At 43.3% G+C, this 26,662-nt stretch overlaps 1 protein-coding gene across 1 annotated transcript; it reads left to right on the top strand.

Moving 5' to 3' along the window:
- The first annotated feature begins 4,703 nt into the window (after nucleotides 1-4,703).
- On the top strand, nucleotides 4,704-13,886 carry LOC142741900 (DNA damage-regulated autophagy modulator protein 1-like). Its single transcript, XM_075851220.1, has 4 exons — nucleotides 4,704-4,902; nucleotides 12,913-12,980; nucleotides 13,301-13,443; nucleotides 13,689-13,886. The coding sequence occupies exons 1-4, from the start codon at nucleotides 4,778-4,780 to the stop codon at nucleotides 13,884-13,886; spliced, it is 534 nt and encodes a 177-aa protein (XP_075707335.1). The 5' UTR covers nucleotides 4,704-4,777.
- The last annotated feature ends 12,776 nt before the right edge of the window (nucleotides 13,887-26,662 follow it).

The raw sequence follows: 26,662 nt of genomic DNA, 5'->3' as shown, positions 1-26,662 counted from the left end.
TATCCAAAGCAGCAAGAACTGCTCAGCTCTTTCCGTAACTCCAATAGTTTTCAATAAAGAGGGCAATTAAATTTAAATGGGAAAGCAGTCAATGTTAATCGGCGAATGGAGGTGAGGGAACCCCTATTCTCCTAAAAGTGAGAGTCCCAGAGGTTGGACCCCCACCAATCAGTTACTTATGGCATATTCTGTGGATATGCCATAAATGTGTAAGATGTTAATAGTCCTGGGATATATATCTGCATTATTATGTAGAGTAAACACATCACTCCAAGGGCTTATTCAGACGAACGTAAAATACGCGCGTGTAACGCGCGTGATTTTCACGTGCGTTGCCCGTAGCTATATTAGTCAATGGGGCCGTGCAGACATGGAAGCGTTTTTTGCGCAGCGTTGCTCCGTTGCAAAAAACTCACGACATGTCCGTTGATTCTGCGTTTTCAACGCATCACGTACCCATTGAAGTCAATGGGTGCGTGAAAACAACGCAGGGCACACGCAAGCACCTCCATACGCACAGCGTTTTTCACGCAGCACTTGTTAAGTCTATGTAAATGAGTGGAGCAGACTAGACAAAACAACTACCCACCAGGAAGTGCCTTTTCACATTCTGAGCACATGCGCACAGTTTCAACACACATCTGCAGCAATGCCACGTGCGTGTGATGTGGAGAAACTTATTTGCTTGGTCATGACAGACCCCAGTTGTGGAACACGAATGATGAGGCCTACCACGACCGCACGGGCAAGCAGGTAGCCTGGGATGAGGTGGCGCATAGCCTATTTTGGCAGGAGTGGGAAAAAAGTACCACAAGAGACCGCAAAACCATAGGTAAGTGCTGATCTAAATGAATGCTGATGCAATCGCCCATGCTATCGTGTATAGCCTTGTGTTTCATATGTTCTGTACAGTGCTTGGTCGCGCGTGTGGCACTGCATAATGTATAGGCCAGTGTTTATTGTTTCGTTGTGTATTACGTATAGCAACGTTTGTTACAAGTGAAGTTGTCTGTACGGTCAGATGGTCTCATTTTGGTGTCTGTCTCCTGTTCCTTTGTCCAGTTGATGATGGAGGAGCTGTCGGGATCAGTTTAGGAGGGAATATGGCAACAAAGGGCGAAGTGGGGATGGGGCGTCCAAAAAAAGGACCTATATATATATGAAACAGCTGATGTTTCTCAAGGACATTATGGAGATGCGACCGTAAGTACTGACATTACATTGATGACATGTGTGTGTTCACTGCATAGCCTGTATAAAAATCTGTATGGCCCTTGTGGCCATGGGAAAATGAGTAACGATAAATGTTTCTGGCAGATGCAGTGATAATCTGAATAACACGGAGGAGGAGGCTGGCCATGTGGAGGCGCACCAGGTCACCAAACAAGATCCCGTGCTGCCCTTGACCCCCGACCGTACCCAAACCCAAGCTGCCACACAGTTAAGCAGCCAACCCCAGCTGCCAGTGGACCTGGACAATCCACGGGCGCCACCAGCCAGACGCCCGCGCACCCAGGTTGCCCCAGCAGGTGCCAACGTGGACGCGAGAGTCCTGGAGTACCTTAGGCGCTGTTCGGAGGAGGATGGATGTGACGCTTTTGGGCGTACCATAGCGCCACTACTTCGGCGAGTAACGGACTACCGGATGGCACGCGTCCAAGGGGCCATCCTCGCTATTATTGATTCTGCCACTCCTCCTAACAATCCACACCAATGCTTCCAGGTAGTAGAGCAATGGCGTGGATTGCCTGAAGATTGTCTGACCTCTTCTGCTCCTCTCCCTTCCCAGCCTGCTCACACCTTTCAAAGGCCACAGTACCAACGGCCGATGGTGAGGGTAATGTCACCAGGTCATGTGGTGCCTCGCGACCGCACTTTCCCCCCCTACGTCAGACCCCAGCCTCCCTTTGTCAAGGGCCCCCTGCAGGGCTAAACCCTCAGTATCAGCACCACTATGCTGGTGTGGAACATCCTCAGCAGTCCCAGGGACAGTATAGTGGTGCTGAGATACAGAGCCACCAGTCTCCCTCACACATGTATCAGGACTTATAGAATTGTGGAGGCCGATGCCGCGTGTTTCTATGTGGGACTGTCAACATGGAAGTCACAGTTTAGTTCTGTAGCATCATGTTGGTGCGTTGGGTATGTTTTTCTGACAGCTGGATGCTGCTCAGTGTTTACGTTTGAAATACCAGATTAAATGGTTATGTTGTGACGACGTTTCATTATTTGTGTTTGCCTCCCTTTATGTGTTGGTACCCAGGTTCCCCCAAACATTATTTTAGGTAATGTCCCCACATTAGGACGGTGGAGCAAGTTTGTAGCATGCCATGATAGAGGTATTAGTTTGTCTTTGGTGGTTTACCTCCATTCCGCATATTGCCCTCGCCTGCATTGCAGTCGTGTGAGAAATGGGGACCAAATGATTTTTGACATGGAATTAGTGTCCAATGGCTAAGGCAAGCGGCCTCCCAAGCTAATTCGTCTAGAGGAGATTTAACGTAAAAAGGAAAACCACCAAAGATGTAAGCTCGCAACCCACGTCAAGGGTCCTCATGTCTTGCGAGTGCAGAATCAAAATATCTCCTCCCCAAAGAACAACAAAAGTCACACAAAAACGCTACTGAGGCCCACTAATCTCAACTAGGACAGCCCTCACAGAACATCCTCCTGCCATGGCTCCATCCGGGCTGTCAAAATATTGTGCAAATATGTCGCGTACTCGTATTCCCGATGTTTGCACCCTTCCAAGTGGAATTGGCAGTGGAATGGTTGTTGACGAAACATTTTGCTGAATATATTCTGCATCACAACCACCATCATGTATGCGACAAAAATTATGAAGCACGACACACGCTTGTATGACCCGGGTGACATTTTGCGGCTTCAGTTGCATGGTGGTGAGGAAAACACGCCATTTGGAGGACATTATGCCAAATGCACATTCCACACATCGGCGTGCTCTGCTAAGCCGGTAATTGAATATGCGCCGGCGGTCGTCCAAGCCTCTTCGAGCAAATGGGCGCATGACTTGACTTGTGAGTCCGAAACCCTCATCTGCCACGATCACATAAGGGACTGGTGGTCCTCGCGAGCCAGGCAGGTGGGTCGGCACCGGCACCGACAGCAGATTGCACATCAGACGCTCGCCCATCCGGGATGTACGAAAGATGCGGGCATCAGCGGAGCTTCCATAGGACCCTATATGTACAATTGTAAAACAATAATTGCTGTCGGACAGGGCCATCAAGACGATTGAAAAATACTGTTTGTAGTTATAGAATCGGGATCCGGAGTGGGGGGGCTTCTTGACCCGAATATGCTTCCCGTCTAGGGCACCAATACAATTCGGAAATTGGGTGGTGTTGAGAAAGTCTGATGCAATGGAAAGCCAGTGGTCTGTCGTCGGCTGCGGCATCACTGTGGCCTTCAATCGCAGCCACAACACAACACAGGTGCCTGTGACAATGGCCGAAATTGTGCTCACTCCAAGAAGGAATTCGAAATATAACGAATGATAGCTGTTTCCGGTAGCTAGAAATCTACATGGGCGAGATGCAAAAACACACAACACAAATAAGCGTGCTTGAGGACATGAGAACCACACACCAGCCTGTAAGCAGCAAGAGTTTTAAACACACATACCTTAACGTCACTAGGAGTCGCTCCTCGGGGGAAATGCAGCGCCGCATATTGGTGTCCGTGTAGGTTATGCCTGCGCGAATCTGCTCCAGTAGAAGAGCAAAAGTCAACACAGACATGCGGCAAAACGAACAAAATTTCTCAGGGTGGCTGCGAAGGTCCTCATAGAGTATGAAAATGGCCTTTGGAGCTGCGCTGGGCCACAAGTGGATGAACCCAAATCCTCCCTCTTCTACGGGTTCCCTCCTCAAGCATGGGTCGGCGTTCACCAAATCTCCTAGAAACCATCCATGCGAGCAGCACACGGCCCAGCGTAGTCAAGGGCATATTGACGTTTTTTTACCTGTAAAACCACCCAAATACAACAAACACGGACCAAAGTGTGAGGGAACGTGAAATCTGGATGCGAACATGTGCTCACAGCAAGCAGGTGTTGGAGAAGGTGTCTTTTTGTAGGCTGTCCTCTCTATTACTCCACCCTCCGTTGTTTTGACGCGCGTAAAAAACGCATGCCATACGCGCGTTAAATACGCTATCACGCTGCCCAAACGGATGCCAAACGCAACCGAAACGGTGCGTTTTTCACGCGCGCAAAAACGCCACGTTCGTGTGAATCCAGCCCAACGATGATAATAATAAGCAGTAAAAGTGAATACATTATTTTATAATATACTATGATTATGATCTGTAACTGTAATCCACAGGGGTGTCTGGAATAGGTAAATGGGGGAAAACATGGTTGGTCAATATGCATCAATAACAGTTTACATGATTTTCATAAATGGCTTCTACATGACAAGTGTATTTTGGATCAAACACTTTTTCAGCTCTGGTCAAGGCTCATTGTGACATCATCAGCTGGGTTGTGTCATTGTGACCTCATTTGTGTCATTGTGACATCATCAGCTGGGTTATGTTATTGTGACATCATAAACTGGGTTATCTTATTGTGACATCATCAGCTGGGTTGTGTTATTGTGACATCATCAGCCTATAAAAAGGCAGGTAGGGGGCAAACATCACTTTCTCTGACTTTTGATAGAAGGAGAAGGCTACTGCTTTTCTGAGCAACTTATATACTGCTTTTCTAAGCAACTTATATACTGCTTAACTGAACGACATATATACCACCAATATGAAGAACCCAGGGCTGGCTGTTCTGCCATGTCTCTGGGCAGCATGGACCTTCATCGGTATTATTACCAGTTACACCATAACTATGTTTGAAGGTCATTATAAGACACCATTGATGAGCATCAGGTAAGAGACTCTTTAGAGACAATGTAAAGACACTTAAGGCCTAAACAAGAAATGTTAATAGAAACAAGAATTCTGGGCCATCAGGTTCTAGATTAGAAAACGTATTCTTCTTGTGTATTACTGTAAGGAATTGATGGAAATGGGTTTAAATTAGAGAAAACAGGAGATAAAGCTTTATTTATTACAATTTATTGTATGTTAAATAATAACTGGGAATACGTGGGAATAGCGGGGCCGGGACAAGATATTTTGGTGCCCTAGATAGATTAGGAAAGTTTCACCCCCGCCATGTAGAATAAATTCAGAGCTCCCTAACTTGCTAATAAAGAAGATTTTAAAAAAAACAACAAGTTAAGTCTAAAAATTTTTATTCTTATTATTATTATTGTTAAAATTATTTCATTATTATTAATAATAATTATATATTTATTTAACAATTTTATTGTTTAATTTAAAAAAACCTGTTAGTTATTCGCAAGTTGATGTGGTAGATACAGGCATTTACTTACTCTTTTACTCCAGGACAAGTGTATGCTACCAGTATACAAAGGGTAATATAACTAATAATACCGCCGTACATATAGTGTTCAGATGCCAGTTCTACACAGGCAGCTGCAGAGTATTACCACACTGCAAAATACAGGAGTATACAGTATACAGCACTGATCAGACACAGGCAGATCATACAACTATTATGACGTCTTCCTGATTGGAGTCGTTCTCTTTCATTTTCTTCTCCATGCGGCCCAGACCACCATGACGACTTCTCCTAATGACTGCAGAGTTTGCTGACCAGACATGTTTTGCCCCTCACTTCTACAGCCATCCCCACCATCTATAGCAACACAAACCCCCCATACTGCTGTCCCCTTTAACACTGCCATCCTGCTGCTGCCACCTATACTGGACCTGCTGCTGCCCCATGTGACCCCATTACTGTACATACGGTGCTGCACAAGTGCCCCAAATATTATACTGGCAAATTTATATTGACGGAAGACGCAAAAACAGCTGAAAGCAGGGACATGACTAGAAAATGTCTGGCTCCATAGTAAACATAAATGAAACCCATCTGCCTCCCACAGCTATTACAAGTCCCACATGAACGTCAGTGTAAGGGGAACTCAGTGGCCGAGTCATGGTAAAAAAAAAACTGTCTAATACCAATATCAAAACTGTCCAATACTAAAACTGTCCTTGTTGCCCATAGCAACCAATCAGAGTTCAGCTTTCATTTCTTAAATTGCTGTGGATAAATGAAAGCTGAGCACTGATTGGTTGCTATGGGCAACAAGGGTAATTTTGCTGTTATACAGTATTGATAAATGAGGCCCAATTTCTTTAAAGATATGACTCCCAGCATGACCTGACAATACATCATCATCAGTCTACCATGGGAATTGTCATTTCACAGAACAGTGATCTATCAGAACAGGCTGGGAGTTGCAGTTCCACAAACAATGATAACACACACTCTAATAATAAAAAGAAAATGCAGGATGGGGGCAGGAAAAGCATTTAAAATTAAAACGCAGATGTAATTCAAACCCCAGTCCAGACGCCACAATTGATTCAGACCCAAAAAAAAGAAAACAGGCCTCAGACCAGACCTCAAAATTCAGTCCCCTCAATTAATTCAGACATTGTACCCCTTTAATATTTTAAATGAACACGGAAAAAGGCCGCCCGCAACAGCCAAACCCAATTTCCCAGCCACCACTAATATATGAAATGAATCGTACTTTATTAGCTACGTATAGCTGGACAGACCACACTTAGAAATTAAAATTATCACCAGCCGAGATCGGACGCACAAATGTATTACCTGATTGATCAGGCATATGTTGTGTATAACGTAGGAATGAATCTTCCCTATCCAGTTAAATTGTTAAACAACTAGTGGGCAACAATAGGTCCGGTCTTCGGCAGTGTCTAAAATATTAACAGCCCCCCCGACATGTTTCGCTACTAAGTAGCGTCCTCAGGGGTACACGGGGCTAATGGCGGCGCGAAAAAAAAATGATCCTAATATAGACACGTAAGATGACGCGTCCGAAGGTGTGTCGGGCCAGATGGCCTATGGCGATGGAGGAGACACAGAGGCCTCTCAGCTGTATTTGGCTGACGAATGAACAACAAGATAAGATAGCTCAATCAGAGACTAGAGATGACGCATGCGCATGGGGGTGAAAAAAGGACTTAGTACACTCAAACCAACTCAAATTGCGACTCACCGAGTGGGTCACTAGCGCCTGCGCAGATGCATGAAACAATGACTTGGTGCCAGAGAGGCTCACTATGCCTATCGGTGTTTAACACTATGTATAGTGGTACCCCTAAACGATATTCAACGAGCATATATCCACCAGTCAGACCGGTGTAAGGGTAACTGAATAGAGAGGAGCCCATAGTCTATTAAGACAGATATAAAGTGATTGAGTAAATAGCCCAAAGTGTATATTTGACACTCGGTTGCTATATTACAATTTAGGTCAGGACTAGGTTCATAAGTCCAAGTCAATGTATCCGATTAATATCAGAAATTAGGGCACATGTGTACCAATATAAGTCAGATTCAAGGAGTAACATCCCCATGCGTCAACACACATCAGATAGTGTGGTAATACCCCACAGCTAAGGGGGGGGGGGGAGGAGGAAATGTCATTCACGACCAAAAAAGTACCTCAGAAATCTCCAATTAGAGATATGCCATACCTCTGAGGGTCGACACAGGATCAATAATTATGTATATGATATGTCAGTGACAAAAAGCCGCCTCCATCATGTGATCACAGCTATAATGAATGTAAATACGTTGATTAATCCAACCATTTGATTAGAAATAATTCTCATATTATTTTGTTATTCTGTTATTTATATGATTTAGGAAGAGTTCTCCACATCTATGTAGAGAACGCAATGGCAAATGAGTAATGTTCAATTTATAAGTAGTTTTTATATGTACATATGTGATTCTACAGAGGTCCAATAATATGGACAAAAACTACAACGAGAAAAATTCTCGATGTCTGACTGTAGAACTAGAGAAACGCACTAAAGGTGAAACCCTCATTCAGACCTAAGGGAGACATGGTATTAAGTCGGTGGATCCACCTCGCTTCCTCCTGCAGGAGTTTACGGTCCAGATTACCCGCTCTAGGTCCCATTTTGATTTGGGCTATACTCACACCCAAACTCACACCCCCATTCTCACAATATAGTCATATCGACACCTTTGTCAGGATCGTGTGCAACGACCTTAAAAAACTTAAAACCAAGAATTCTACTACCTTTGGTAACCTCAATGATGACGAGAGACAGGCTTTGGACACTCTATGCAGAGATGACAATTTAGTCTTCAAACCCTCTGACAAGGGGGGCAATATTGTGATCATGAGCCATGTTGACTATGTCCGCATGGTTCATAGGTTACTTGATGATAATACTACCTATGTCACTCTGGATGTGAATCCTACGGCTAACTATCTTGCCGAATTATATTCCCTCCTCAATGGTGCTAGAGATGAGAATCTCATCACTAGTGATGAATTTAAGTGCCTTTATAACTCCACCCCCACTTTGGCGACCTTTTATGCGTTGCCAAAGGTGCATAAGGCGACCTCTCCTCTCCCTGGTAGACCCATTGTGTCGGGTAATGACAGCCTGACACAGGGCATCAGCCTCTATGTCAATGAAATGTTAATACCGTTTGTGTCCTCTTTGTCCTCTTATCTTAAGGACACCAAGGACACCGTCACCAGGATCCATGAGATCAATGTAACTCCTACCACAATGATAGCGAGCATAGACGTGGAGTCACTTTACACCAATATTCGGCACGAATTAGGACTCACTGCAATTAAACACTTTCTGAATACTAAAGGCATTCAATTCCAACGTCACAATGATTTTGTTCTGTCACTTTTACGTTTCCTACTTACGCACAATTATTTTATTTTTGATCATAAATATTATCACCAAATAAAAGGTACGGCTATGGGCACCGTCTGTGCACCCACTTATGCGAACCTTTTTCTAGGGTGGTGGGAAGACACCATTGTTTTTTCTGATAATTTCTCCTCCTTCACTTCACACATTTCTTTTTGGGGGAGATATATTGATGACATTCTCATCCTCTGGGATGGGGATGTCAACACTTTTTGTGACTTCATGTCTATGCTCAACGCCAACAATATTGGCATGAAATTCACGTATGAAATTCATGATCATACCATAAATTTTCTTGATCTTAAGATATCTTTGGATCCTGATGGCGGTGTCCAAACAGATGTCTTCCGTAAGGCTACTGCGACCAATAGCCTCCTGCATTGGCAGAGCCATCACCCCTCTGCCCTCAAGAAGGGTATACCCATTGGCCAATATTTAAGGGCCAGACGTAATTGCTCGAGCGAGTTAGCCTTTCAAAATGAATGTGACGGTCTGTTTAAAAAGTTTACAGCGCGTGGCTACCCTAAAAAGTGGCTACACAGGGCATATGCTAGAGCAAGAGCCTCTGAGAGTTGGGAACTACTGTCGAGTGGAGAAAGCAAAATCACTAAAGCAAAGTCATCTGGAATCATTCGGTGTATTGGCACCTTTGACGCCTATTCTCCTCAGGTTGTCCAGATTCTAAAAAGACACTGGGCTATCCTGACGGCTGACCCTGATCTCAGGGATGCAGTGATGGCTAATCCGAGCGTTTCCTACCGTAGGGGCAGGAATTTACGGGAATTCTTGGTACATAGCCATTATTCCAAACAATCCCACACTACTTCGACATGGCTTAGATCACCCCTGAAGGGTTTCCATCCATGCGGCAGATGTTCTTTCTGCCCCCTAATGCCGACAGTTAAAAACTTTTCTAATCCTGTCGACGGCAAGTTATATCGAATCGAACAATTTTTGAACTGCCAGAGCAGTGGGGTGGTCTATATTGCAAAGTGTCCCTGCCCCAAGTTGTATGTGAGTAAAACCATTCAGGAATTGAGAAGACGTGTGTCTAGACATATAAGTGCGGTGACCTGTAATGAGGATACCTCTCTCTCCAGACACATTGTAAAGTTTCATGGAGGTAACCCCAAGTTGCTTAAATTTTGGGCTATAGCCCAAATCAAAATGGGACCTAGAGCGGGTAATCTGGACCGTAAACTCCTGCAGGAGGAAGCGAGGTGGATCCACCGACTTAATACCATGTCTCCCTTAGGTCTGAATGAGGGTTTCACCTTTAGTGCGTTTCTCTAGTTCTACAGTCAGACATCGAGAATTTTTCTCGTTGTAGTTTTTGTCCATATTATTGGACCTCTGTAGAATCACATATGTACATATAAAAACTACTTATAAATTGAACATTACTCATTTGCCATTGCGTTCTCTACATAGATGTGGAGAACTCTTCCTAAATCATATAAATAACAGAATAACAAAATAATATGTGAATTATTTCTAATCAAATGGTTGGATTAATCAACGTATTTACATTCATTATAGCTGTGATCACATGATGGAGGCGGCTTTTTGTCACTGACATATCATATACATAATTATTGATCCTGTGTCGACCCTCAGAGGTATGGCATATCTCTAATTGGAGATTTCTGAGGTACTTTTTTGGTCGTGAATGACATTTCCTCCCCCCCCCCCCCTTAGTTGTGGGGTATTACCACACTATCTGATGTGTGTTGACGCATGGGGATGTTACTCCTTGAATCTGACTTATATTGGTACACATGTGCCCTAATTTCTGATATTAATCGGATACATTGACTTGGACTTATGAACCTAGTCCTGACCTAAATTGTAATATAGCAACCGAGTGTCAAATATACACTTTGGGCTATTTACTCAATCACTTTATATCTGTCTTAATAGACTATGGGCTCCTCTCTATTCAGTTACCCTTACACCGGTCTGACTGGTGGATATATGCTCGTTGAATATCGTTTAGGGGTACCACTATACATAGTGTTAAACACCGATAGGCATAGTGAGCCTCTCTGGCACCAAGTCATTGTTTCATGCATCTGCGCAGGCGCTAGTGACCCACTCGGTGAGTCGCAATTTGAGTTGGTTTGAGTGTACTAAGTCCTTTTTTCACCCCCATGCGCATGCGTCATCTCTAGTCTCTGATTGAGCTATCTTATCTTGTTGTTCATTCGTCAGCCAAATACAGCTGAGAGGCCTCTGTGTCTCCTCCATCGCCATAGGCCATCTGGCCGGACACACCTTCGGACGCGTCATCTTACGTGTCTATATTAGGATCATTTTTATTTCGCGCCGCCATTAGCCCCGTGTACCCCTGAGGACGCTACTTAGTAGCGAAACATGTCGGGGGGGCTGTTAATATTTTAGACACTGCCGAAGACCGGACCTATTGTTGCCCACTAGTTGTTTAACAATTTAACTGGATAGGGAAGATTCATTCCTACGTTATACACAACATATGCCTGATCAATCAGGTAATACATTTGTGCGTCCGATCTCGGCTGGTGATAATTTTAATTTCTAAGTGTGGTCTGTCCAGCTATACGTAGCTAATAAAGTACGATTCATTTCATATATTAGTGGTGGCTGGGAAATTGGGTTTGGCTGTTGCGGGCGGCCTTTTTCCGTGTTCATGTGTATTGTGCCCGCCAGCTGCCAAGGGTCATTAATTTGTTTGTTCCTTTAATATTTTAAACACCAGAAAATCCAAGGATTGAGCAAAAAAAAATATTCACACCCCACACCAGACCCTTCCTCCATTTACTTACTGCTCCTCGCTGCCCGGTCCTCTTTAGCTCTGGGTGCCACCGCCGCACTGGTACATGACACACACTGTGTTCTGGTGCTGGATGTCATCAAGACCCAGTACGGCAATGCCGGGACACTGGAGCGAGGAGCAATAAGTGATGATGCCCGCCATGCTCACTGATCCCAGGCCTCCTGTACACCAATGAGAGCTTCTCTCTTCACTCAGGCCCCATGCACACAACCGTAGTTTTCATCGGGTAAATTATGGATCCGTTATTACCAATGAAATTGCGGACGTCTTCATTTCTATCAGCCACGGACATCCTTCCGTATATTTACAGATATGTGTCCGTGCCGTAGGAATTATCCGCAAAAGATATAGAACATGTCCTATTCTTGTCCGCAATTTCGGCACGGACTCGCCCACAGAAGTCTATGGGCACTTCCGCAACTGCAAACGTCTACAGGTGTGTATCCATATCTGCAGACAGTAAAAACACTTATGGTCGTGTGCATGAGGCCTCAGACTGATAAAAGCGCTCATTCCAAGATGGTCATTGCTGCCCAACTTGTACTCCTAGTCCCAGTCCTGGTGAAGGGGGTATATATTGTGTACTGTATGTGTGTATATAAACAAGGAGGGCGATATGTGTATGTAAGGGGGTGCGTTGTTCTGCGGGGATGACCGGCATGGTTAGTCAAAAAAGTGTATCCCAATGATGTCTTTATAGCAGAATAATAGTGGGTGATGTCTATCCAGTTTATAGAGTTGGTTGGCAGCCAGATAAGAGAGAGCAGTGTTATATGGGAGGTAAAGTGCGACCTCGCTATGTAACCACTGCTGCTGACAATGTTCCTCTCATAGAAGTCAATAGAAATTGCTGCTGCCGCCACTCAACAAGTCCAGATTTCATTGCCTTCTAAGGAGGAAATTAGCAGACAAACAAAACATGCAGAGAAGCGGCATCTTATCACACCTGACACAGCGGGCATAATGTGTGGCATAATCATCACCTATATCCTACTGCCGTGGCCTGGGGACAGTGATGTACAATGTGATTCCTGCACATCCCTTATTATCAGAATCATTCCTGCTCATAAATGGCAATTCTGATATTAACATGATATTAGGGAATTGTTCATGATGGAATAAACAGAGTTATCTATCATTTATCCAGGAATTCCTATAACTCCGGCAGTGATTTCTCTTGTGTTACTGAGAGCTCTAGTCACCTGCACGGAGCTCTACTAATGTTACATATGGATTTTATCTCTTCCCAGCGACACTGGAGCGAAGATCCCAGAGTCCATAGTGCTGACGATAGTGAACACCATCTCTAACCTACTAAGTAAGTGCCTTATATTTATATCTGGGATAGAGCTCAATATAAGACCTTGAGTCGTCCTCTACTGACAAATTATTAGTAATTCTATCCAACCATTACTTATATCTGTCTCTGGGAAAGATGAGTAACAACCAACATGGCCGCTATGACAGCTCCAGCAGAGGTTGTTACCTGTCTTTCCCAGACCCCTGAATGGCTAATCTGCCTAGTTATTGGGTGATACGTCCCCTGCACATGTTATTATCTTCACATTTATATAACATATCATTATTGTGTGTAGTACATGTAACATCTATGGGCTGATGTCTTGTTCTGTATTTCAGAAGTCGCCATCATGTACGTAATGTACAGACTAATAGAGATCAGAGCGGCTGAGAGACAAATCTGTGGCGTCATCTTCCGGAAACTACTGCTGGCGCTCGGATGGGCGGCCTGTGTGGGGAACTTGGTAGCCATATATTTACAGGTTGGTGTTGATAGTGTTAACCAGGATCCTATACTGTGGAGTAAGGGCCCCCCAGGGTGCCGGGCCCTCAGCTGCTCATCTATGACCCCTGACCAAGGAGCACTGCAGGGACTGTGTATAACCTGACAATGGAAGGTGTCCAGGATAATATAATAATATGGGGGACATGTGCGCTGTATGATGACATGTATACCATGATAGGACATGTATGATGTGTAATATATTCTCTGGGTGTTTCATTCTAGAAATCCTGCGTGCGGGATTATATTGGCTTGGCGGCATTGATCTGTACCGGACTCTACAGTATCTGCGTGGCAGGACCTCTGTACTCAGCATCCAGGAACGTCCGCTGTGTACGCTGTACGAAAGCTGCCCTGTCCATACTGATGTTTCTGGCCTTCATGAGCAGTATCCTTTCCAAGTCACCAAGTTATCATTTATAGAGAAAAGCATCTTTATTGTAATGATAGATCTCCTTATTCCTGTGCCCCATCATCATCACTACAGATAACACTAATGTGGGTGATGAGTAGAGATGACGTCACCAGCGCTTAATACCCTGGGCTTCTCCTGGGGACATGACCACCAGTACCCAGAGCTGAAGCAATTAAAGGGACATGTCGATTATTCATTATTTGGGCAGATAATTGGGCATTTGGGAAGTTTGGTCTCTCTGCCAGAGTCTTTCCTTATCTTGGCAGAAACGTCACGTAATATTAACCATCACCTCTTCAGCTAACTTCTAATAAAGCCGCCATGTTGTGGGCTGAACAAATAGTTATTGTGATATATCAGCCTATCTATCATAGAAGGGACTATTAACACCACTGAGGCATAATGAGGGGCTTTGTGGCCCCTGCCTCAGTCGTGTCAGGAATTCCTGTTGCATATACTTATTATTTTCACACTGCAACCAACGTGCTGTAGATCTGGAACAGAACCGATAAAAACACAGGGACATATACAAAAACACCGAAAAAGGCCATACTTACAAATGGACACAGCCAGGCCAGAAATGCTGATGAAAGGGCGAGCAGGTGCTTTAAATAATAATAGCCACTCCCACTGGTCTTGAGGGGAGTGGTGTGTGGTGCATGGGATGTGTAGTAAGAAATAATAAATGAATAGTGTGTGTGCAAGTGTAATACTATAAGTGAAATATAGGGGGCAGTAATAAATGAAGTGCCTCAATAGAAATAAATGGATAATGGGGTGCAAGTGAGTGAAACATGGAGGGATAGTGTGTACGTCATGAGGCACAACGTGTATAGCCAGGTAGAAGCCTATTTGTGACGCCTTGATAATTCATAGAGCGGGCTACCCTGCTTGCTATGCCAAACAACAACACACCATGCTCTCCCAGCATCAAAGACCCGGCTGTGTCCAAGAGAAGCGAATATACATAATAATGAAAAATACCTGGGGTATTGGTAATCATTTTGGCCAAAAGGACGCAAGCTCGCAATCCACGACAAGGATCCCCAGACTTGCGAGTCCCTAAATCCTAAACTGGAAGAGAACGTTCCTGATGCACAAACAGAACCGATAAAAACACAGGGACATATACAAAAACACCGAAAAAGGCCATACTTACAAATGGACACAGGCAGGCCAGAAATGCTGATGAAAGGGCGAGCAGGTGCTTTAAATAATAATAGCCACTCCCACTAGTCTTGAGGGGAGTGGTGTGTGGTGCATGGGATGTGTAGTAAGAAATAATAAATGAATAGTGTGTGTGCAAGTGTAATACTATAAGTGAAATATAGGGGGCAGTAATAAATGAAGTGCCTCAATAGAAATAAATGGATAATGGGGTGCAAGTGAGTTAAACATGGAGGGATAGTGTGTACGTCATGAGGCACAACGTGTATAGCCAGGTAGAAGCCTATTTGTGACGCCTTGATAATTCATAGAGCGGGCTACCCTGCTTGCTATGCCAAACAACAACACACCATGCTCTCCCAGCATCAAAGACCCGGCTGTGTCCAAGAGAAGCGAATATACATAATAATGAAAAATACCTGGGGTATTGGTAATCATTTTGGCCAAAAGGACGCAAGCTCGCAATCCACGACAAGGATCCCCAGACTTGCGAGTCCCTAAATCCTAAACTGGAACAGAACGTTCCTGATGCACAAACAGAGCCGATACAAACACAGGGACATATACAAAAACACCGAAAAAGGCCATACTTACAAATGGACACAGCCAGGCCAGAAATGCTGATGAAAGGGCGAGCAGGTGCTTTAAATAATAATAGCCACTCCCACTAGTCTTGATCTGGAACAGTAGAGGGGTCGATGTCCATTGTCCACAGGGAAGAGCTCAGTTCTGTGTTTTGTTTTTGTTTTTTATTTAAAGTCCATCTTACAGGTGTGCGGTTATTTTCCTATATACATCCTCCTTGCAGGGTTGGCATGTAAAACTGTGATATATGCCGTCTGTACCAGTGATCACTGTATACAGGTATGTGTGTTTTACCATTCAGAACAAAGTTCTATACCACTTTTTCTTATATATAATTATATATACAATATATACAATCCCGGGTTCCCCCAGTCCCAGTAATAATTTCTCACTACATGGAAGAATAAGTACAACAGAAAAGACAAAGTCAAATGTATTTTTTCCTCTTCTTTTCAGTCTTCCAAAACGGCACTGATGATCCTGGAATGGCTGGTGTTATTCGGCTCCTGCGTAGGTAACATCCTGCTGTATCGGGATTTCCAGGTCAGTATATGGGATCAGATCTATTCTACATATTCACACTGCTCTCTCCTTATTTCTTACACATTTATCTATAAAGAAAGATTTAGGCCACATGAAAGTCTATGCGGATCTAAGTGTATGATGCGGAAATGTAAATCCAGGCGGAGGAGGGGACTGTGGCGCTCTCAGCTGTCCTCCCCCCTCTGCTGCTGTTGTCCGCTCAGTCCTCCCCCCTCCAGAGACTGTTATATATCAGGGAATCTCAGGGAATAGGAATGGATATAACGTGTCCTGTTCTTTCTCTTCTCAGGTTCTAACAATAAGATTGAGGAAGAGCCTAAAGGAGGACTGGATAATCCTGAGGGACGACCTGGAGGAAACATCACCCAGCAATGAAGAAAAGGAGCCAGACCCTGAGAAAATGGGGCACTAGGCTGTATTACAGTGTTAGGACCCTTTGTCTGAGCTCCAGTCCCAAAGCAGCTGGACAGACTTATATTATTTGTATATATAATTTCAAATACAAATTTAATTACGGAAATAAAAATGTATAACTAAATATTTATTTTTCTACTCACTGTTTTGCCCTTGTTTTTCTTATCAAGAGTTAATATATTTTGCTGAGCTGTACATAGAAAGACAACATTGTAGTGTCGGGTAAGAAACTGGCAGAGTAAAGGCGTATGGCAAGAGGTGAGGTAGAAATATGGGGGTTGAGATTGGTTACACAAAGACATGACCGGTTCTGTAAAGATTGGAGGTGCTGGAATAACTCTGTATATGCCGTACCTCTCCCTTTCTAGTGGGGGCTCATATGTTGTCTGTTGTATACATTGTTTTTTTCTCTTTATGATGACCTCTATATGTTCTTTACAACATTTATTTTATTTATCTTTCTTTTATTATTTATATTATTTTGAATCCCATTTTCTCAAAATATTAAAACTCATAGGAATTAACTATTTAATATTATTTGAGACTTTAACTATTTACTTCTACCTGCGAGTAGAACTGTTCACATATATTTTCTGATGTCTGAACTGTTTAATAAAGACATATTGAAACAGAAATATGATTAGGAAAGGATAGTGTAAATTAGTACAGCAGGGGGCTGGTGGTGGTGAATAATTCCCACCCCCCGCCATTACTGCTTTATGATGTGTTAGGTGGACTAGCGCCATTTTCATACAGACTCTCCTCACATTACTCACCAGTAGAGCAGGATCTGGGTACAACAACATACCTAATAATATAAAAATCCTAAATCATCTGACGCTTGTAAATCCCTTGACCCTATTTCACATAGAAAAAAGCCCCCAAAGCTGTCAGAAACACCTATATTATTGGGGGGCGGAGCTAGCGCCAGACCTGAATAGACGTGTGCCGCTGAGCTCCGTGACCAACGACAGCTCATTTTAAGCTTACGATAGCTTGTTACACTCACCATGGTTACGATAGCTTGTCACCACTCACCATGGTTAAGAACGGTGGAAGTAAGGCTCGAGACGACCAGGATTCCTCTAGATCTGCTGGGGTGCAGGGAGATATGGAGAAATTTGTGAAGTGGAAGCCAACGGGTACAGGAGTACATGAGGCCAAGATGGCGCCGGCTGCATCCCGTTCTTGTGAGGACGGGCGATCTGAGGCATCGGACGGAGGGAGCGAAGCAGGGGGTACATCCACTGAACTACCGCTGACCAGAGCTTTCTTCACTAAGGTATTGAATAAAGCTTTACAACCTTTCGTTAAAGATCAGGCAGATATTAAACAGGATCTGCGGCATGTGCGTCAGCGTGTAGAAACGCTTGAATCGACCCAGGCGGCCATGTTAGATTTTAATACTGCTGTCATGCAGAGATTCTCCTCCAGCCAGGGGCACCTGATCTCTGTATTTCGGGCTTTAGAAGATCAAGAGAACCGCAGCCGCAGGAATAACCTGCGCTTTAGGGTTGTTCCCCAATCCGTTCCTGCTGAAGCTTTGATGGATACGATTAAGGGTCTCTGTCGCTCACTTCTAGGCCCTAATACACCTGGGGACTTGGTTTTCGAGACGGCTCATAGGGCTTTGCGTCCTAAGCCTAAAGCCTCAGACCCACCAAGGGATGTAATTTGCCGTTTTCTGAATTATATGAAAAAGGATGCTGTTCTGACAAAGGCAAGAAATTCTGATGCTCTCACCTTACGGCTCTGTTATTGCAATCTACCAGGATTTGGCGTCTAGTACCCTTCAGAAACGGCGTCATCTAAGGCCGCGTACCGATTATTTGAGAAACAAAAACATCTTGTATCGCTGGACTTTTCCGTTTGGATTATCCTTCTTTCATGATGGTCGTCGCTTGTTCGTCTCTTCAGTTACAGACTTGGATTCCGTTTACGCTCATCTGGACATTGAACCTTTGGATATAGCAGATTGGGGCCCAGTTTTGGATTTGATCTCCCTTCCTACTATGGCTCATCTGACACCTTGGGAAAATGTTCCTGTGCCGAAACGACAACGCAACAGGAAAAAATCGGGACGCTTGACCCCACACAAATTAGTGGGATAGAGTGATGATCTGCCTTGAATTGTCTAGTTTGTTATGTCTCTGATATTGCTATATAACCTTTTTTACCATTGAGTGGAATGTTATGGCCTTTGGGCTTATTGTCATACTTTATGGTTAACTTACCAGATACCCCCTCTTGGAAGGTTCTGTGTGAACCGCTATTGTTTTTGTTTTATATTTTGGGGTATTGCTCCCCATCTCTGTTTTTTATGTTTCTTCTCCCCTTTTCCTTATTGTTGTCGGTACTGTAAAGCCTCCTTGTCCTTTGTCTTTTTATTTTTTACAATGGGAAGTAATGTGGTACGGTCTCATAATCTGCTTTTGAATAATGTTGGGAGGTGCTATTGCATCGTCGCTAGATTGGAGTTAAACTGGGGAACTGGCTTGATTTACTGTCACTCTAATGCCTGCATGTTTCTGATATATGATGGTGTTTCTCTCACATGTATTTTAATATGGCTCCCTTGAAGATAGTGTCCTATGATGTAAAGGGCCTTAGTTCCCCTTCAAAGAGATGTCAAACTTTCTCTTCTCTGAAAAAGTTACAGTGTGACGTTGTAATGCTACAAGAGACTCATTTTTTAAATCAATAAATTTGTATTGAAAAATGTTAAACATTTTTTTTTCAAACAGTATAAACCATCCTTGGTCCTAGAACATGGACCTGCATAGAATAATACATACATGTGATATGTCAGTGAAAGGATATACATAAACAAGAAACAACAGACAACTTTGCTATGCCATATTCAATCCAATGTTAATACAAATTATGTCATGTTACCAGATAAATTTCTTCATTTAGGTATAATATTTCGATTTTACCCAAAGCTCCCAATAACGTGCATTCTTGGTATAACCAGAGGGAGATTGTAATAGCATGGATTCATGGTGTCATGTTACATTTACCCTGCCTATCACTTCCGACAGGGAAGGAGAAATAGTCGACTTCCAGGACTTGGCAATTGCCATTCTAGCAGCAATGAAGACATGGTGCACTAGTACCCGATGCTCTGCCGTTATGTCTTCTAAACCAATGTCTAGGATAGCCAATTCCGGGCAGAAAGGCAAAGATCCTCCTGTGATTTCTAGTAATAGGCGAAAGACCTCCTTCCACATTTCTCCCACCTTGGGACAGGTCCACCACATATGCAAGGTGGATCCCAAGGAACCACACCCCCTCCAGCAGCTATTGGAACTGCTTTGAAATATATGTGCACATCTGGAAGGTGTTAGGTACCATCTCATGTGAATTTTACAGGTGAGTTCAATATGGTTACACATTTGGAATGACGAGTAGTCCAACTAGAGGCCTTCAACCATTGTGCCATAGAAAACGTAGAGCCCATCTCCCGTTCCCATCGTAATATATGCTCTGTCTTCCCCGAGGACTGTTTTTTCAAAAGGAGATCATATCTACAAGCTAAGCCCTTACTGTGTCCATGCCATTTAAACAGGAATTTGTGATATGAGGAAAGATTTGTAGGTTGAGCCGGGATAGCAATTGTTTGTATCATATGTCGTATCTGGAGATACTGGAAAAACATGAATTTAGTTACGCCATATTCCCTTTCCAACTGCTCAAAAGATTTCAAGTGTTTTCCCTCATATAAATCTGAAAGGGCTGTTACACCTAACAATTCCCATGTCTGCAAAAATACATGTGGGACTAAAGGTTGAAATGCTTGCAATGGTATATGTTCATGAGATAGGTACACCCAACGATTTGCGCACACCTTTAATTTCCAGCATTTCAGTGCATCAGAAGTGGTTACCAAGAACACTTTAGACCTATCTGTCCCCACATATGTTGCGGCCATCAGATTACGTATGGAAGATCGGGGAAACATCTCATTTTCCAACTGGGCCCAAAGTGACAGAGCTGTTGAGCTCCATAACGAACCTAACTGATCCATGATGGCAGCTACATTATATGCCGTTACATCTGGGACTCCCAAACCCCCTTCCTTAACCTTCTGATACAATAAAGTTCTGGCTACCCTCGCTCGTTTATTATTCCAAATGAACTGGAGAAACAGGTTCTGAATCTGAGAGGAGATACTAGTAGGTATCAACAGTGGAATAGTCCTACAAAAATACAAGTATTTGGGAAGCAATACCATTTTAACCAAATTGACTCTAGCAATCCAGGATAACTGGAACTTATTCAATCTTTCACACTCCAATCTCAAATCTGCTATGAGCCCTGAGTAATTTTCTTGCAGAACAAGAGACAGCGAAGAGTAAAGTTTTATCCCCAAGTATACCAACCCTGAGTCTGCCCATGCCATATCAAAGTTGGACAAAGTATGTTTCAATTGAGGCTCTACATGTATTGGTAACATCATGGACTTAGAGACATTTAATTTATAATATAATACTTCTGAAAACTTAGAGATGATGCGGAGTAGTTCTGTCAAAGATAGGAGGGTAGAGGTGCAAGTCACAATAACATCATCCGCATATAATCCTATTTTGTGTTCTCTTCCACCCACCCGTATACCCGAGATATTTTCAGAATTTCGAATCATTTCCGCAAATGGTTCCATACATAGGGTAAAAATTAATGGGGATAGAGGACACCCCTGCCTAGTCCCATTAGTGATGTTAAAAGATCTAGAAAGAATACCGGAAGACAGAACCCTAGCCGATGACGAGGAATATAGAGAAAGTATGGCTGATTTTATAAAGGAATGGAAACCAAATTTGTCCAAAGTACCTTCCAGGTATTGCCAGTTAACTCGGTCAAATGCCTTTTCAGCATCTAGGGAGATAAAGAGGGAGGCACTTTTAGATTATCCGGCTATCTGTATAAGGTCTAACATACTGCGCGTACCGTCGCAAGCTTGACATCCCTTGACAAACCCTACTTGTTCTAGCGCTATTAGGGATGGTAAGCACTCATTCAATCTATTCGCCAATATTTTGGCATATAATTTTATGTCGCAATTTAATAGGGATATTGGGCGAAAATTGGCAGGGGAATCAGGGGATTTGCCCGGCTTAGGAAGTGTAACTATCGTGGCCTGTAACATTTCAGGGGGAGGGGCCTGCTTATTCGCAATACCCATGAAAGTAGCTTGCATATATGGAATCAGCGAGTCTGCGAAAGTTCGGTAATACTCATTTGGCAGCCCATCTGGCCCCAGGGATTTATTATGTTTGGAGCGAAGAATGGCTAATTTAATTTCTTCTACCGTAAAAGGGGTATTTAATTGACTAATTTGTGCCTCCGATAGAGCTGGCAGTTGAATTTGTCCTAAAAAATCATTCACCCCAGATTCGGACACTTCAGGAAGGTGTTTATCCTGTTTGAGATTGTATAGGGTACTATAATAAGACGCAAATGTATCAGTAATCTCCCGAGGATCATATACTTTTGTCCCTTGTGTTGTGTTCAACCATGAAATTTTGGATTTAGCAACGTATAGTTTTACTCTTTTTGCCAGAATTTTACTGGGTCTATCACTTTGGATATAGAAGTTCCATTTGAGTTTTTTTAAAGTTTTCTCATATATGAAAAGTTGGTGATTACGCAGTTTGTCCCTAAAATGTCTTAGATCGTCTCGTAAGGTAGGAGAAGGAGAAACTTTTACTTTTGCCTCCAATTTCTGTATGTTGTCAATAAGGAATTCAAATTCTTTATTTCTCGCCCTCTTTGCTTTAGCAGCAGCCTGAATAAACAAGCCCCTTACAAACGCCTTATGTGTACACCAGAGGAGTTCAGGCGATGAGGCCGATGGGCCATTAATCTCAAAAAATTCTTTCAAAGCTGAGTCTATTTTGGCTTGGAGTTCTGGGGAATTTAATAAGAATGTGTTTAACCTCCATGAAGAGTTCCGGGGTGTAATATAATGATCTGAAAGTTGAAGCGTAATTGGTGCATGATCTGACCAAGTTATCAGGCCAAGGGAAGAGGTCACCGAATTTGTTAAAACTTCTCTATCCACCAGAAAATAGTCAATCCTAGAGTACGTGTAATCCCTTTCAGAAGTCGTGAGATAATCTAGTACTTCCCCCAGAGCGGTCTATATCTTTGTTTACCACTATATTAAAATCTCCGCATAGTATTAATCCCCCTTTCTGCACTGATTTAGCCCTTGACAATACCTTTTAAAGGAAGGGAAGTTGTCTGACATTAGGGGCATATACAGATACCAACGTGTATGAGAGGTTATCAATTTCACATACTAAAATAATAAATCTACCCTGTGGATCAGAAACAACCGATATGCATTTAAAAGCAAGTGACTCTTTTACAGCAATAATTACCCCTGCCTTCTTTCCACTGTTAGAGGCATAGTACACATGGGGAAATTTTTTATGTTTAAATAGGTGGCAGTCTTTGGAGAACAGATGTGACTCCTGCACACATATTACATCTCCCTTGGACTTGAACGCTTCTTTCCAAAGTAAAGATCTCTTGAAGGGAGAATTCAAGCCATGAGCATTAACAGAAAGTATTGTAAGACCCATTAAGACATAAGAGAAAAGTAATTAGGGTTATGGCATAGCAATGGAGAACCAACATAGAACATCTCAAAAAAAGAAACTGGAAAAAACATCCAATATGAATATGCTATATAGCACATTCACTTCAACCAGGAGATTCCCTCTTGCAGGGAAAAGAAAAATGGAGGCAAAAGTTCAGCCTAAGAACTGTAGACAGAAAAAGAACCATCCAACTGAGAGCTCCGAAAGCCTTGATGTGCCGTTCGTACCCTTGAAGCCCCAAATTTCAGTCAGGAGGCCTCCGTTCCGGCTTACTCCTTGCATCCGACCACAATGGCGAAATCATCTCCGGCTTAGAAGGATTCCTGAGACGAGGATTTGAAGACGGGGACGACAGGAGACCCCAAGAATTCAAAAGGTCTTTCGCCGAGGTTGGTGAGAGGCAGACATGTTGCGTGCCATTCCTGGTGATTATTAATTTTACTGGGAATCCCCATTTGTACAATATGCCGTTATCTCTCAAGTTTTGTCATCACAGCAAACTCCTTTCGACGTAGCATAGTCGCCGCTGACAAACCCGGGAATAAAGTAATGTCTTTAAAGCGGTCAGTTAGGTCAGGAGAGGTCTTCATTCCTCTAAGAAATTCATCCTTTATATGAAAGAAGTGGATTCGAGCGATTGTATCTCTTGGTAGGTGAGCGGCAATGTGTTTAGGTTTAGGGATTCTGTGAATCCTATCTATGGTGAGATCCAGAGCCGATTTTTGCGGTAAAACGATTCCCATGAGGTCCGTGAGGAATTTCGCTAATAGATCTGGTGTGACCGATTCAGGTATACCTCTAATGCGGACATTATTTCTTCTGGATCTGTCCTCAAGATCCAAAACCTTGGTAGACAGATGCATAACTTCTTCCTCCAGAGTGGAGTTTGCATCTATGAGCGAGTTATGAGATTTCACAAATTCCTCCAATTTATGCTCCACATGGTCGGTCAGTGAGGCAATAGCCTGTATATCTACTCTTAAGTCTCCAATAACTTGCCGTAAATCTGATTGAATTGAGTCTCTCAATGAATTCAAAAGACGTTTTATCATATGCTCAGAAACAGGCTAAGATTCCATGTCATCCTGCATGTCGCGTTCTACAGATGCATCCCTAGAAGATGGAGCAGGGGAGGAGGGAGGGAGGGATATTTGGCGGTTCACCACCACTTGTTGAGAAGAGGAAGAGGGGAAAAACTCTGTGAGCTTAGCCGGCTTTCCTCTATTAGGGAGAAGCTTGAGGAGTATTTTGTACTTAATGTCATACCGGACACTTCTCCTCAGGTCGTTTGGGATGCACATAAAGCCTATGTTAGAGGGCAGCTGATTAGCATTTGCTTCCATAAGAAGAAAGAAAGCGATAGACTTTCTGATACTCTTCTGTCTCAGATTCAGAAACTGGAAAGGCTTCACAAAAAATCTCTGGCTAGTCGACATCTGACGGAACTCAATGACTTTAGGGCCCAGCTTAAAAATTTATTTAATGAGGCCTCCGCCAAATATTTTTTACGCTCCCAACATAACTTTTATGCCCATGGCAATAAGGCTTCTAAATTTTTGTCCAAGAGGGTCAAGCAACGACAGGCTAACAATTAAGTTCATATGTTGAAAACACCTGAAGGTGGGTTTACTTATTCGGCTCCTCACATTGCTAATTTGTTTAGGGACTTCTACCACGAGCTTTATAATCTGGAATCTTCGCTTTCATCGGAATGCTTGGGGGAGAGACCTGGGCTCATATCTTCCTTTCTTGACTCCCTCTCTCTCCCGGTCATTTCTGAGGTGCAGAGTGGGGATTTGGCTAAACCGTTTACCATTTCGGAGCTGGAGTTAGCTGTTAAACAATCTCCGTCTGGTAAATGTCCGGGTCCTGATGGCTTCTCCACTGATTACTATAATACTTTTGGAGATGTTCTTCTCCCCCGATTGCTACATATTGCAAATCTCACTATTGACGGTGTACCTTTATCTGAGGATATGTCTCGGGCCTTCATTTCCCTTATTCCCAAAGAAGGGAAGGATCAAACGGTTTGTGCCAACTTCAGACCCCTTTCGATTTTGAACATGGATCTGAAGTTGATAGCAAAGATGCTGGCATCTCGTTTAAAATTGATTCTCCCAGATATTATTTCACCTGACCAGGTTGGGTTTGTGATGCAAAGAGAGGGTAGGGATAACTCTACTAGGGTGTTGCACATAATACATCATTCCCAAAAACACAAGATTCCAACGGCCCTTCTCAGTACGGACGCCGAGAAGGCCTTTGATAGGGTGGGTTGGGATTTTATGAAGCAAACTATGTTATCCTTTCATCTCCCTGCCCCCTTCATTAACGCTGTTTTTTCAATGTATGCATCTCCTTCAGCAGCAATTGCTGTGAATGGTGTTTTGTCTTCCCCCTTTGTAATTAGTAATGACACTCGACAGGGGTGTCCTCTCCCCCCCCCTTTTGTTTGTTATGGTTATGGAGACGTTAATGCAGTCTATACGATTAAATCCTGATATCGTAGGTTTATGTTTGGGGGGGGGGGGGGGTGGAACATAAGTTAGTGGCCTATGCGGACGACCTGCTTTTAATTATCACAAACCCTGTCATTTCGCTTCCAAAAGTGAGGGAAGTACTGGATTCCTTTGGTTATATTTCACATTTTTTAATTAATGCAAGTAAATCTAAAGCCCTTGGAATAGCACTACCTTTGGAGAGTAGATCACGTTTAATGGCTAATTCGGCCTTTGACTGGTCATCATCGCATATTAAATACTTGGGGGTTAAAATCTGTGCAGACTGCAATGAATTGTTCTCTTTAAACTTCTCCCACTTTTGTCTTCCTTTCCCGATTTGTTGCATCGTTTGGATTTGCCTTATCTGTCGTGGTTTGGTCAGAAGAACATCGTTATGTCTTATGTTCTCCCTAAACTTATTTGATGCAGACTTTACCTGTGCATATTCCTAGGTCATATTTTTTACGCATGAATAGATTATTTGCTAGGTTTATCTGGAGAGGGAAGAGGGCTCGTATTGCGAGGTCTATTCTGTCTCGGCAGAAAGTTTCAGGAGGTATTGGTTTACCTGACCCAGAACTGTATTATAGGGCGATACATTTAGCCAGGGTGGTGGATTGGTTGCGTGCCCCTAAACATAAATTGTGGGTTGTTTTGGAAAATGATTTGTCACCGACCCCGCTTCACACTCTTATTCTACTGGACCCTTCCCTTGTTTCTGGTAGTGCTCCATCTAATCCCTATACGCGGGCAACTCTTTCAGTATGGAAGAGGTTTTGGGCCAGCTCGGACGTGCACTCGGTGCCATCTCCCTTGGTTGAAATTAGAGATATTATTGGAGCAGCCCCTAGGGCTGTGCGGGATAGTGCTCCATTGAATGTCAGTTGTTCTAGGACTCCTTTGACTGAATTATTGGATGGTGATGGTGGATTGATCTCCCACTCTGCTCTTCTGTCTGCATTATCTGTT

This window comes from Rhinoderma darwinii, chromosome 2 (assembly GCF_050947455.1).
Source record: "Rhinoderma darwinii isolate aRhiDar2 chromosome 2, aRhiDar2.hap1, whole genome shotgun sequence".
Taxonomy (NCBI): domain Eukaryota; kingdom Metazoa; phylum Chordata; class Amphibia; order Anura; family Rhinodermatidae; genus Rhinoderma; species Rhinoderma darwinii.
Note: the sequence above shows the minus strand (reverse complement) of the source record. Positions and strands in the feature narration are given on the sequence as shown.

What these genes read in the sequence shown, in the direction of transcription:
- LOC142741900 (XM_075851220.1), top strand. Translation starts at nt 4,778, where the DNA reads ATGAAGAACCCAGGGCTGGCTGTTCTGCCATGTCTCTGGGCAGCATGG. An exon ending in ACACCATTGATGAGCATCAG is followed by an intron (nt 4,903 to 12,912) that starts GTAAGAGACTCT and finishes ATCTCTTCCCAG; the next exon opens with CGACACTGGAGCGAAGATCC. An exon ending in TGGTAGCCATATATTTACAG is followed by an intron (nt 13,444 to 13,688) that starts GTTGGTGTTGAT and finishes GTTTCATTCTAG; the next exon opens with AAATCCTGCGTGCGGGATTA.